This window comes from Opisthorchis viverrini (assembly GCF_000715545.1).
Source record: "Opisthorchis viverrini unplaced genomic scaffold opera_v5_24, whole genome shotgun sequence".
Lineage (NCBI taxonomy): Eukaryota > Metazoa > Platyhelminthes > Trematoda > Opisthorchiida > Opisthorchiidae > Opisthorchis > Opisthorchis viverrini.
This window is the reverse complement of record NW_008751680.1, coordinates 278717-293976: the sequence shown is the minus strand read 5'-3', so window position 1 is coordinate 293976 and position 15260 is coordinate 278717. Positions and strand designations below refer to the sequence as shown.

The following is a 15260-nucleotide window of genomic DNA, read 5'->3' as shown; positions in this document are numbered from 1 at the left end:
GTTTATTTCAGACCCAATGCGTGATTACTATGAGACCGATGGTGCCGCAAATGACTAATGACCATCAAGAGAGGATGTGTTGCGCAAAAGGGGTTTTCTACTCATTTTATTGGTTCCTTTTCAAGGTAGACCACCGTCAGGAAAGACAATGCTAGACTGACTCTTTAATGTGATGTTTTTAGATGTAAGCAAACATACATATAATATATATCTTGAAGTGGCGGTATAACACACTGCAGAGCAAAGCCTAATGTCTAATTTACGTCACAGGAATATGTTAGACCATAATCCAAAGTTCTCTGCTAGTTTACCTCCAAACTGCTCACAATCGGAGTTTTCAAACAGGCTATTTTTATTTTCACGTTTAGAACAAGAATGGAGCAGTGTGTCGTTCGGTGGGTCGACGAAGGCATCAACTCCAAGCTCAAAATAGACACTTACCCCTAGTTTGTGAAAAGTACCATTTCAATATGACAAAGCCAGTCAATCAAGTCATTTCAACATTTCACCATTCCGTATCTACCGAATCAGAGCCCCCTAAGCTGGTGCCCGATATTCCCACAATACAGGTAGGTTCCTTCTAGTTTCCTTACAAGACATGATTTAATACGTCTAGTACCAATGGACCCATTGTTAATAGGACTCCAAAAGGATGCTATTCACCAACCTTCTGAGGCTCTTTTTTGGACCCAATAGGGTTTTCACTGTCACTTTTCTGAAGCGGACCTCATTTGTAGACTAGGAAGATAATTACTAACTGCGGTACTGACGTGTGCTTCCTCAAACCTTGGTAAAAAAATTAACGAGAGAATGTATTGGAGAAACTTGTCTTCTGCACTATTTAGTTAGGCTTTCACGTCTTCTACGTAGTGAACCAACTGTTTTGGAGAAAAACAGGAAAACACGAACAGGCGCAGCCTGTGACGACACATCGAGTAAAACAGGATGCTGTGGTCAGCGGGAGGATTACGCTATGTTATCAATACAGTGCAATTTCTCTCAAAGCTGCTTTACCGGTAACAGTCATCACGATTATCGAAAAACGCAAAAAAAAGTTACTTGTTAGGAACATGAACGAAGGGAACAGTTTGTTAGTCTGGTTGTCGACCAGAGTAACTCTGATACCTTCCTCAGACTATGATCAATCAGCAAGCTCCTGATGTAGCTTAACTATTGACCTTAATCATTCAAATCTACTTCATCGGACAAAAGGTTATGCACAGTACGATTTTATACTAAAGGCTCCATGTCGGTTGTTTTCATCTACCTCTAGTCATTGATTCGTGAAATCGTTTTCTCCTATGTGAACTTCCATTCAGATGAGCTTTTTGGCCCGGATGCTGTTTCATAAGCGAAACGGTATCGTTGATTCTTCTGCCTCTAACCACGACAGAGCCAAATAAATGACTTCATCATGAACGCGCCCATCTGTTTATATGGCAACTGTCAGAGTGCTCTACCACAAACTCAGTGTTGTCCCCGATCATGACCATCATACTATATTCGGTGTCACACAAAAATCATGAAACGGTTCCTTCCGTTCATCGCGAAATTAATGGATAAATGAGCGCGAGAGAGGGCACAATCAAAAAGCACCAGTGGGGTGAAAGGAACTGGCTAGTGGACCCTCATCACAGAAACCATGACAGTTGTTAGAATGCTAAACAACCTAAGTCTGTGTCGCAGCTTGGAAAATGTACGGGGTATCCTGTCTGAACGCCTTCAGTGAGTGTATAGAATCTGGTGCAAAATGCGGATCTCGTACAATCAGTGAAATGTGCCAGTGTTTGATACATTTTATAGGTTCACTGATCTCGGAATCAAGTCGTGGTCCTGTTAGAAGATCATCTCTTGGCAATTCTAGTCCACATCTAAGCGTACCTTTTTGTTCATGCCACGTTTATCTGACAACGTGAAGTGTTAGTAGTTTGGATATGCTAATTAGCCACCGACCACACAGTAAACGGTTGGCCACCTCTACACCAGCGTGTACAGAGAAATGGACAGTGCGCGGTTAAGCAAGTATTTCTAACAAAGTCATTGCATTTATGTTGTTTCCAAACCACGCTTTGAGTATGTCTACTAGTATGGAGATGAAAGTTTGCAAGCTGATTGCTCCGCTCAGTAAACACCTGCCACCTGATCAACAATGGATTATGTGTAATTGGATGTCTAATTTCACTGACTATGAAATCCTTTTCAAAATCCTGACATCTCAGCAAATTACTGAGAAACATCATATTTAATCTGGAAGACTTTTGCTCTGAAAGTACGAGGTCAACTTCTAGAGTAACACACAAAACTGCGGAACAGTTATGCACAGAAAGTGACCTCTTTGAAAGAAGGGTTGTGTACTGCGTACATCTCACCAAATTTAACCAAGCTTTGGATGATTGCTCTCACCAAAACCCTAAATGCATATGTTAATTCTTTTGAAGTCGGAATATTGGTGGCCTGGGTGCGTTCAGGCGGCACTTGAAAGTTTGCTTGCAAACTATTCGCCACCTGTCGAGGGTACATCATCATTGGATGGTTTGGTGGATGAATCCTTCCTCTTAGCATGTACTTATACAACCAATGAAAAGGATCATATGTTTTCAACACGATTGGCTGTTCGAAAGTTACCTTGATCGACATCTAGCTGGTTCAGTCACTAACTGGTTGCGTTGTGCTTAAGCAACAATTGGTGGTTCATGATGCCAGGTTGTGGTTGAATGTTAACCTATCTACAACCGAAGACAGATGATGTAGGACATTTTTGAGGGAAGTTATACTTCTGTGCCTACCTGATGAACCCCAAGAAGGGAAAAACCGGCCGTAAGCAGCCGAATTGTTTTCAGCACCTAGTAAGCAGTCTGTTCTGTAAAGATAATGGAAATAAATGTGGCTATCAAACGGGAAAATAACTGATCTTCCAGGCGATTTATTGACGTCAAAAGTTTGAAAATATTAAAAGGCACGCTCAGCGGCTGATGGTTTGATTGCAGTTGTAGTAGTACGTGTATTGTAGGAGTCGGAATGTGCTGACCTGCTTAGGAGGTCAAGTTCGGGTGTACTCAGAATTCTTCAGCCGATTTAGTGATGTCACGTAGTACATAGCAGAAATGCATATCCTAATAAGGCTGGGGCTACCCACCCTCGATGGGCCCTAGCAAGGATGAAAACCAAGGAGCTAATAATGTCCCCACAGTTGGTAACGACACTTTTGCAATAAGCTTTCAACCATTTCGCAACTGAATTACCTGAACTGTTGAAATTCCCTTCTACATCAAATTACTTTTGTTTACGGTATAACATACTGCTCAGAATGTTGCTGGAAGCTGTGAACGCTATTCCTCACCTGAACACTAAACTGTACACAAGTGTGGAAATATGCTCATTTAGAAATCATATGTGTGTTCACATGTGTGAGATGGCATAATAGTGTTGATCTTGTACGTCACTTGGGGAAGGTAGGATATTTGCGCACAACTGGTTCTTAGTGGCATGTCTTCGGAGACTGGTATCCGCTGTGACGCCCGGACAATGCCTACTCGATCCTAAGGGGAATGCATACATAAAAATGTATATAAACCTGCGTTTTCGCTGTGACTCCCGCTGGGGTTGTGTAGGATATGCATTACCAGATACACTGTTTGTTGAATAAGGCTAGAGTCACCAAGAACAATCAACACCATAGGTAAGCTAAAGGCTTCAGGTGTCACTTAAAGTCTTACCTCAGTTTTGAAAAAATACAGATTCCATAAAACGGCTGGGAAATTTGCTACCCAAGTAAGTGACGCAAGCACTTATAGATATAGGTTAATAGCGATCATTTGTCAATCTCGAAAGCGGCCAACTCTCGTTGCTAGCCGATCAGTTTTGTTCTAGGCTTTTTCTGGTGATAAGATTATCCTTCCCTCGTTTGTCAAGTGGTGGCTAACTGATGTAATGTTATGTTACGTTATCAGTAGCTATCGGGACTGTGTGACCGAGATTCAGATTTTTAGGCAGCTTCAACTTGTAGGCTGGTCCTAGGCCCCCGCCATGTCCAATTTCTTTCTTCTCTTCATTAAAAGGCTTTGCGTTAATAAAATAACATGACTGTAGGCACTAAAGACTCAATGTTCCCCTCAGGTTTTTTCACCGGTGGAATTACATGAAATTCCGTTGCGCATTGTCTCACTTATAACAAAGATAGAGGCGAGGTAGTTCGAGGCAAGTAGAATAGTGTATGCGGCTTAACTATCAAAGTAGCGCTTGTACATGTGAATTCAGGCCTTTGATCTCTTCGGGAAGCCGTGTACCTGTTACCTTCTTGTGGGGGCTGTGGTTGCCTGAGAGATAAGGATAAGAAGCAGTCAGCCGTTCATGGAAGTTGTTCACCCAGGTGGAAGAAAAACAAATTAGTCTGGGGTATCTTAACCGGTGCGACATTGGACAGAACATGCGTCATCAAAACCAAGATGAGAAATTTTGCAGGAACCCAGTGCAACTCATGCTAGATCCTTTTGCTAGGTGGTGACGAACGTTTCCTCAGTAATCGAGGTGGCATCATCCTTGCATATATCGATAGCATTTTACCGAACTCGCACTCTAATCATGGGTAAAAATAGTCTTTGACCTGTTTCCAGCATGAGTGTAAGGTGATATGTAAATTGTCTGACCTCATTTCATCCTATACACAAGGAATCCAAAATTAATACAATCGATTTGAATTTACGACGCACTTTTCCGAGTGCCACCTGAACTGGTGATCAGGAATGCTGTATCAGTATTATGGCAAACAATGGACTACAACACTCTCCAGGGGAAGAGTTGGCTAAAGCTTGTCTTTTGGTGTTGCTCTATAAATTCCCCTGCTGATAAGCTAGAACACAACAAACTTTACTTGAGCAAAGGCGTATGTCAGCGTTGAAGACGGCTTGAGTTTAAGCAAGCGAACTCTTCACCACCTATCTCTGAATACCTGGCAACCATTGAAAAAATTCAGCTGAGTATTCGGTCCCTCACATGCTAGTGAACAAGATATGTAGGCTCAGCTTCCCTGTCTCAACCACGTATTTCGTTTTGTCGACATGATTGTTCACTGCAGGAGTAGACAGCTCAGTTCGATAAATTCGGTAAACACTTCCTTCATGAAACTCACTATTTGTAAGGTCACTGGGAACTCTTCAAAAGCTCACAATCGGTTCTATTCTTTTTGTGCCACAGAAGTAGGTATGTTCACTGAGATTTTGTCAACCAAATTTGGCAAAGTACATTCATTTACAGAATGCTCTTTAAAAAAGGGATGCGATTGGAACTTATCGCAAACGAGTGATTCCCTCCCAAGACTAAAACAATTACAACCCAAATCCAAATTTATAAGTGAACAGGCCTCAAGAAAGTATTTATTCCAGAAACCTGACTGAAAGATTGACAAAAACGCAGCTTGCAGTTCCACGTGTTTGACTTTCTTCACGTACAAGTATGAACGACAGTTAAACTTCTCTCACTAGAGTGCTGCATTTTTGTACCCGTTTTCCGAGTTCTTTTTCAAATTTGCTACAGCTAGTTATCACTCAGCTCCAAGAACAAAACTGTATCTCCTCAGATTGAATTTTCAGGCTGAGGCACTTGAAAGCTATGAATAAATCACCACCAAATTGAATTTTAGCTGTCAAATTTCAAGAGCTCAATCATTCTTTGATTTCCAACCTTCTTTTTCTCAATTAAAAACAGATTCCCAAGAAAGAACCACTCAGTCAAGCAGAACAATCCGAAAGTTTGCCGAACGGATAATTTAAGACCGTCTTCTTCCAAGGAAAGAAAGATGTGTGAGTGTAGGAGGAAGAAGTTGCTTTTCATCCTCAGAGTCAATTCCGATAGTTGATTAATGGTATGCTGAACCCCTACCTCCACCTCTCACATTCATGTACACGTCAGTCGTGCAAAGAACGATCGACCAGTTAGTCCCACTCTCGATATTCTGTCAGAAGCGCCCGAGGCAGTCTTGAAGACGGGATATATCCTGAGCTAAGCCACTGACTTATTGCACCAACCCTTGTTTTGATGATCTCATCATTATGGCAGTAACATGTTTTTGTGATAACAGACACAAAACAACGGTGGTAGCATAACGCAGCTGATACTTTAATCTGGTGCGTAGTGATTTCTTCCCAAAGAAACGGATACTTTCTTCTCATGCAGGTATTTGACTTTAATTGTATATGCGTATTTTAGATACATACTTGCAAAAACTATACGAATTTTCATATAAATGGCAAGTTTTGGCGAAACCACGAAGCATTTGTTGGCTACAAATTGATAAGCACATATATATGTATATACTTCTCTAGTGTAAGAAACTCATCAGTTATGGAAGGCGGAAGGAAGGCAGAAAATGCGACTGGATAAGCTGTGGGTCCTTCGAGTACGCTTATTCGATGTTTGCATACTTGTAGCCCAAACACAATTACGTAAGTTTGGCTTACGTTGGTATCACTACTGGTTATAGTAATGATAGGGATGATGATATGGATAACTAACAGAAACGATAAAAGCACTCCCTCAGAGACGCTTCATATAGATAAATGAGGTCCGGTAAGTGCAGATCGTTGCTCACATAGCTTCACAGAAATTACAGCTCACGTTTTTAGGCCACCGCCAGATCTTTCCAGCATACAGACAGGATTTTACAGATCGGTGTATCACTGGACGCAGTTTTCTTGTGAGTGGCCTCATCGAATCTGACATTTCAGGTTGTTGAGGTATACCTTGCTTGTCTAGGATGTTCTGGCTCCTAGCAGCTCATCACAAAGCAATCGTCCTCATTTTCTTCTGCCGAAATATTTGTGGATTTCTCGGGCTAGAATTCATGCGAAAAGCAGGACACCGAGCCGTATTCTAATGTGTCAGTGCCGTCATTTCCTACCTAGGTTGAAGGCCAGTACCAAACATTTATCGATGTTCGTTTTTTCTGAGTAACGCAGCGATGTTGATGCAGGTAGCTGGAAACGTCCAACCGCGAGCAGAGTTTGGTCACTGATGCTTATAATGATAGCGATTTTTGAAGAAATTTACCCGAAGAAATCTGCTAAGCAAAATGAATTAAAAGTTATTTTGTCCCATCCGCCAAGCTCGTCAATCAGTACCGGAGCGTTTCAGCAGTCGAGTGGGTCGTGTTTGTGCCTTTACACTACTTTGTGTCGTATAACAATCGGCGTCATTCAAAGTACACTTTTTCTTTTTTCTTGAGCACCCTCTTGCTGTGCGCCAGATCACGTTATGTCACGGCACGCCACAAGTTCACAATACTTATTCGTATAAAGTTGGGACGGTCGGAACTTTACTACTGAATTACCGTCATTTTTCTGTGTATATGAATCAGATTAAATGAAACTCGGCCCCAAATAGGGAAACAGGGAAACATTTTTGTTTTCTCGGCATACCTGTGCAACTGACATTCAAAATCCTATAAGTTCATCTTGTTTACAAGGTTGAATTGAATGTTTTTATCTTTCTATAGGGAGAACAATAGATAGATATGATGTCAAACTTTTTCCTACCCTTTGTACTCTCTAATAGTACTAATGTTTACAAATCGTAGAGTATTTACGACTGTACGGAGAATTTCCCGCATTTTGAACATTTTTGTTCGCATCCAGGCAAACAATTATTTCGGCTTAAAGTGTTCAAGTGGGCGGTTTTTGGAATGGGAAGAAATCTCAAGGGTCTTCTTCAAAATTCTCGGTTGCACTTGAAGACGCTCCAAAATTTTAGCCAATCGAACGTGACCAAACACACAACGAGCGAACAGTAATTCAATTTTGCTTTGAAAAATATTTTGGGTCCAAAGTTGCCTGTCAGTTTACCTAAACAAATTTCAGGTCTCGGGGGAAATCCCAACCAATCACGCGAAAAATGATAGAAGTCTACCTTTTGATTTACCTTTGAAGGTGTTGGACCATTTCTGTGCGGTAAAATTCACGCGCCAGAAAAGGTAAAAAGAGTTGTTTTCGCTAAAGAGATCAGGTATATTAAATGGCGCTATGGGACTAATACGTGCGCTATCCCGGGATTCGGGACAGCAAAAAATAGGAAAATCAACCAGTCGAAATTCGAAGTTCCCACTGTTTTGAAAATCGACCAGACTCGGGAGAAGCAGACTGGATAAAATATTTTCGTGCACATTCCCTCTAGTAGGCACATCAACTCCGAAAAATAATAAGCAGTGAGAGCAGTATATAATCACTCAAAGTCACATTACAAGGTTTCTAAAAGTGGAAGACTATATGTCCTTGCACTGTAAGGAGATCTGCAAATTTCCCATCGAGATTTCATCTTGTAAATAAAACCAGTCCATGGTGGAAAGCCGGAAAAACACTGTGCAAGTATTTCGTCCTTATTACGAATCACCAGCTGTTCTTATCCCAAGGAACTCAAGTGAGTTCCGAACCCATTATCTCAAGGTTATTATTCTGAACACAGCCAATAGGGCACGGGCGGTTGATTGAAACTACGTTGGGTTTAATAAGATGCGCAGTGATTATGATTTCCAGTAAAGACAAAACAGCTTTACAGTCATTTTCGGCTTTTCACCATAGGTTAGATTCACTTACAGGGGAAAATCTCAAATGAAACCAATTGAGAACTCACCAAGCCTGAATGGAGATAAAACAACTAAGAAGGGCTTCCGCAGAACTGCAGAACCAGTTTCCCCTCCGTAGACGTTTTTGCAATAGTAGATTTGAAATCTCCAAACAAATTGTTTTACTTTATTGGTTGTTACTGTAAATACACTACTCTTTTGCACCACTTTCTGTTTGTATAGTGATCTTGTTCCACAAGCCGTGATGGTCTTACTTTCAGACGTAAATCAAAACTGGGAGACTAGTGCTAGAGACATTCACGTGGGCGAAGCAAATGTAGAATGTCAAAAGTGCGCAAGCAGTGTCAGTGTCAAAGCCCAAAGTGTTTGGCCAGTAAAATTTGGTTGACAAGTAATCCATGTTCTTCCTTAAGAGCAGGAAGTTTTTGTTCACGAGACAAAAGCTTGGAAGCATTGTAAACGTGATACCCTTGAACAGTAAAAGGATTTCATTTGGGATCTTTTGTAAGCGGTGTTTCTTTATCCTACCAAATTACTTAATTTTCAATGCAAAAATATAAGCGTGAAAGTCAGTATCCTTACCAAATACAAAGGTAAGGAACGCTGACGAAATATTTTAACAGGACGGAAAAGAAGGAATGGCTGTGTTAGTGTCCGATATGACTGTTAGACCGAGCAGACTGTCCTGGTGAGCTCAACTAAACAGCTAATCGACAAAACACACTAGCTCCTTGAAAGGTATGTGGGCTTTTGGCTCAAAAATGATATAACGATTGCTGCATGTAATACAGAGTAATTTTGGTAAGCCGTCATCAAAACGTGAACTGGTAGTAAGGCAAAAGAAATTTGTGCATACTTTGAAACGTGATATCTGGGCTACTTTATTGAAGCACTTTTTCACTTAATAAGGCCGTGGAGTAAGTGGGTGAGCCAGTTTCACAATTTGACAGTGACAACAACATGATTTCAGGAAAATACGCACCGCTAATTGTGTGGATATCCTGGAGTCTAAAAATCTTTTAACTTTGTCCAGATTGTACTGTCATTGGTGCAATACCTTGGGCGCCAGCAAAGCACTAGCACAAAACTGTTCGTTGAATGGTCTATTCAATCAACTGAATTTATCAGCTATAAACCGCGTGCCACAGGCACATTGGTCCCAGCTCCTACAGTTTGAATCACCGGAAAACTGGAAAGTGAAATACGGAACCAAGCCTTGGAGGCGAAGGCATGTTTCGTTTGTTCGGAAAGTGGGTAGCTAGGCACTGAAGGTGATAGCTTTGATGCACGAGCGTCATTGACTACGTGATTGACCCATTTCCTCACTGGTGATTTGAGTCCAGGGGTCTCCATCTAGGGAGGCGGCAGTTGCCCACCCGACTTAGTTTACTGGTTAGCGTTTTCGTAGTTCGCTGCCAGGCCGTACATTGTCCACATCTCGGTCGCTTTCAGTCAGCACAGAGCCGGAAGAAAAGAGTTCTGTGAGGCAGACGGTCTTCTGGCATGCAGGGTACATGTCCCGACAGGCACAACTTATGGGGCGTGAGTAATTCATTTGCCGTGGGAGAGTTCCTTCTACCTAAGACCATCTGGCGTCCCCTCGCACTACTAATCCGATGTTTCCACCAGAACTGACCAATGATGGAGAAAATGTTGGAGAAAACTGATGGGTTCTATGTAGTCAGCTGGTAGTGCGAAAATAATTCTTCAAATTTCAGTCGAGATTTCGTACACTAACTGAAGTCACTGTAAGCATATATGCCAAGTTGCACTCTACAGCTGTCTCAGCCTTGATAGAACTAGTCATCTATGCGTATTCCACCAACCTGTACAGAGTCGCAATCTGCCAGCTCGTAGATGAATACTAAACCCTCCTGCGACGTGCAGGTGAACAGGGATACAACCCACTTATATTCAGACTAGCGCCACAGTGCCTTTCATGCCTTTTACATGATTTGGCCTCACGTACAGAACGGAGTCTCTATAAAGAATTTCAGGATGTTTTCACACTACGAACAGTGCATAAGGATTTCAGGTGGAAGAATAGTTTGGACTCTCAGAGGCTTCTTTATGAGAAGTTGTGGCCTGTCAGAAGCTGATCAAGTGATGTTAATCGCATGGTTGATGACCGAATGGTGTTTTATACTGCCCAAGTAAGAGTTAGTCACACTGCCAATCAGTCGCCCAATGAAAAAAGATTTTGAATTTAACTACCAGACGAGAAGTTCAAAACTTGAATCCCTCTTTGTGGTGTCTACAAAACCATATGAAAATAGCCACTTTCCGATACTTCAAAGTATCTACACCATTTTCTGAAAGTCGTCACAGCCAAACAACTCAGTGATCAACCTCATGCTTCCTGTATTTCAAAGCTGATGAACTCGACAGAAGGAAGTCAGGGAATAACAGTCAAACACACAAAAGTTGGTGGGACGATTTTTCCAAAAGAAGAAGTGTAACAACCGCCAAAAGTTTTGTTACTAGCCAACCAGTCAGCCACATATCGAAACACAAATTCCAAGTTTACCGATTGCTCCAAATGTCACCGATATGATTCATACAGTCCATTATTCGTTTTGCCCAGCGGGTCGAACCCGAGATTCGTGGCGCTTACTGATATCATGCTAATGACGGCTGGTCTTGTTCAAAAACCCATTTCCACCAAGAAACTGGTCTTGTGCTTCGCGCGCAAAAATTTTGTCGTCTTCTACAGTCACTTGTTGCTTTAACTTTGCTTTATAAAGGTTGCACCTGAAGCTTCCTAACTGAGTAAAATAAATAAAATTTTAAAAATTCGACAGAACACGTCTTTAGCACACTTGTTTTTCTAGGGGGGTGAACAGCGACAATCTATTGTTTTGAACAAGGACAAGAAGATGGCAAATTTCTTTCTTTTCCCGGTTTGCAAATGGTTGCAACCAAATGCACGATCATCACTAGAGACAGCTACTTCTGTTTTGCCCCTGGTTTGGTATATCCGTTGTCATATATCCGTAATTTCTCTTTAATTATACTTAACGGCTTAAAGTGAAAACAAAAGAACAGAATAGATAAGTTCACCTGGTACTGGCCTGTTGCAAGAAGTCTGAGGTGCTTAAACTTCCAAGCACTCAACCATACAGCGTAGAAAGGAACTGACGGTATGAAAGTCATTCACAGTGATTAGCCATCACTTCCTACAAAACACATACAAAAGTAGAGACAAAAGGTCACTAATATTCAGACTGGCCTAAACTAGTACTTAGCGCTCAGAATTTGGATCCGTTGGTTGTTATGGATAAAGTACTTACTTGCTAAACCGGGTGAATACCACCTCGAGAAGCCGCAGACAGTCTACTTCGTATAAAATTCATGTCGCGAGAAAGGCTTCAGTACGAGGAAGTCATGAGTATGCCGAATTGAATGCGCTTCAACTTAGTTTGCATAGCGATTCCAGAAACCACAGTTTGGCCGCCTTTAGGGACCTTCACAGATATGGTAATAAAACCGTCTTGAAAACCTAATATTGCTGTAGACTCCGTAAGACTGTCTTCTAATGACAAGCTCAGGGTTGATAAGAATGAGGTGGGGCACTCCACCGTTGAGATCAAGTAGTCTCCTCAATGCCTGCTAGCAGCGACACTGATATAACTTGGGCCAATGCGCCCCATTCAAAGAGCCAGCTAATAAGGATAGGCGTGTTTTTGGATGCCATTGAACTCGGTGTAATTGGCGGTAGATTCATGTGTACAGAGAGCATGAAGCCACATGATGGTTCTAGTTCATGTCGCAGCATGTCGTTCGCGCGTTTTTATCACTCTGTCAGGTAAGCGCCGTATGCCACTCCTACATTTCGGGGTGAAAAGGGTTCTCACCTTTTGTAGGCCCATATTTTGAGATCATCTCAGTGTCTACACGGCTGTAGATATGACTCACTGGCTGTGGAGCAAAATTGCTCTTAGTTGGACTCAGGATTTTTTTCTGTAGCGAGTCTAATCAGAACGATGGAGACAACATTGTATGTTATATGGTGCTCGTTTAAGATACATCATTCCGGGAAAAAAGTGAGCTGGTTGCATGCTAGCCTACTCACAAATAATATATCAACAAGCGGTGGTAAGTTGAAGGCCTGCTGGCAGTAACTCATCTTCTTGGTTACAAAGTTGACCGAGAAATTTAACCAAACGTACCAAACGTACAATCAATATCTCCTCTAAATAGTTCTCTTGGAAGGCTATATCCAATCCGGTCGCCTCTACACGACTACGCAGAGGGTCATTGCCTGACTAACGGATGGTCTCAAGCCAAAACTTTTGCCGACCATTTTTGTGCATCTGTTGCACCGCTATAAAGCGCTCTAAAGTGCCTCCTAGATTGGTTCTGCAGTCACATGACTTATCCTATTTTCGTTGGTGGTTTGAAATTGAATGTTGTTCACAATTCCTGAATGGATTTGTTGGCGGACTGTTCCTCCGAACTTTTGAATGACCGTAGAGTCGTGATATTACCATTCGGGTTGAACGCACACACTGATTTTCCAAACCATCTGTCGATCTTTTCTGTTTCATGAGGCCTGACGTATCAGCCATCGACTCTTTTCCCTGAGACAACTTATCCTACTCGGTCTTTAAGTAGATAGTATGTCTTTACCATTTCTGTGATTTTTTCTAGCTCTGCCCGCTACTGCTGCTGTCGTTTTTTGTTACGACCGAAGGTACTGACATTCTTGCTCCCTTATAACGTTTTCGATGTATTTGGGTGATCTGTTGTTAATACTTCCCATCACTCCGTTTTAAAATTCAAAATTTGACTTTTTTTAAGCGGTAAATGTCCATTGGAGCTTGGGTGGAGATTAAAACTAGTAGTCATTCTCCTCATAGAATGCCACACTGAAAACCGGCTTAAAGTGGATAACGGAATTATTTTGAACGCTCTATTTGGCCAAATCAAAAGCGAAACATTTCAAGGCAGAGTACCCACCGAAACCGAGTTATATCAGCCGAAGGATATTCTAACCGGATACCTTGCAGATACCAAAACCTTGACCCAAACAAGGACCAGCAATTTTTAAATTAGTTCACTCTTTACAAGAGCCTCGGCAGCCGACTTGATATCATGAAATCACTAGGCGACTGCTGAGATGATTTTTACCGTGACATATCCCAAATAATCCACTGACGAGTGCAGCTGAGGACAGTCTTCTGTGCTTTACGACCCGCTCTTGTGTGCTTTCGCTCCCGTCTGCGCGGAAGACCATTTACACACAAGCGTTTGCTCAATTAAGTTCCGCTCAATTAGTCAATATTAATCATTCTTTGGTTCCACAAAACCGTTATAATTAGTGCACTGCGTCCCGGTCAGCCCACCACAATTTGCGCGAACTAGATTGCTTTATGTCGGGTGATGTCCATCGGGTAGTTAAAAACGGACAATCACTTGGAAAAGTAATTCGTAAAAACCTGAAACTCAAACAGTCAGCGATATTTGCTAGTCAGCATGAAACCCACCGTATCGTGCAAACCTTTTGAGATTAACTTCGTGACGCAATCTTCGGCAAAAAAGTTTTTCAATGCGTTTCATTCTTCCCTTGATACATAGATGTGTGGCACATTCAGCAATTAAGTCGGAATTTCACTTGTAGTTGAATTCTGTTTCGCATTGTCCGGGTTCTTGAACTCTCACAAGGACCCTGAGCACACAGGCCGCAGTACGCAAATGTGGGAGTCCTCGTACGCATCCGATTGTTTGCCGGACCCTCTAAATACTAATGCTACAAATATATACTATTTACTATACTAATTACTGTTGGGTAACCCAATGGGACATTTCGGCCATAAAGTCTTTTTCTGATTTTTGGGATCCGGACTTGAGGACTTGGCTACTGTCAATCTGGTTCTGCTTGCCCCGAAGTTACCAGCGTAGTCAACCCGGTTGCACCGGTCATCCCCCGATAAACCGAGCCCAAATATCTGAACAAACATCTAACCATTATCCACTATTTCAGCTGTTTATTGATGTTGTACTCCCGAATAAGGCTTTCGTTTTCTATTTGTTCATTAATTTACAGCTGTAAAAAACGATCGCGGTTTGCGGAAAACTGCATGTTCTTGATAAGAATGGGGGTGTACAACACATTTGAATGATCTTGCTTCAGAAATCTCGTGAGAAGTCTGTTTTGACTACTGTTTACCATCAGTGTCTATCATCAGTCTTATTGAAATTATTGCTGACAAAATGTTCGTGTCTACTGGAATGTATGATATATGTATGCATAAATAACTGTCCCATCGAAGAGTTTACAACAACTTTGTGAGTAGTTTCCCTCAAGAAAATATGCTGCGACATTTTGTACGTCGTTCCAACTACAAAATGAGGCAGCCTTTGTGCAGCCTTTAGGCACTGTGCATCAGATAGTCGGCTGGTATTCATTTAAGTCTCCCGTTAAAACCAAATAAGTGTGCAAGTAAGTGCATTCCGCGAAGTCTAGGTGAGGCTTCTGCTCACCTATGGATAGTGTTCGGACAGTGTTTTGAGGCATGTCATCAGTCCGTGAGCCCGGAGAACTATATGCATTGGCCGATTCCCTGTGCCTGGCATCCTTCCTGGCGTGCCTTGTGCAGTGAGCGGCAAGTGTGCTTCTAAGAAAAGAGGCTAAAACAGGCCACAAAGTTATGCAAAACTTTTTGTCTACTGGTTTTGCTCGCGACGA

General features: G+C 41.9%; 1 protein-coding gene across 1 annotated transcript in view; it reads left to right on the top strand.

The window, feature by feature from the left end:
- The window catches only part of T265_02071 (hypothetical protein), a gene marked incomplete at both ends in the record, with an annotated part of 38888 nt that overhangs the window by 1702 nt on the left and 21926 nt on the right, over positions 1-15260 (top strand). The window contains one exon of the mRNA XM_009166230.1: positions 369-569. Within this exon, the coding sequence (XP_009164494.1) occupies positions 369-569 (201 nt within the window). The remainder of the gene's footprint in view (positions 1-368; positions 570-15260) is intronic.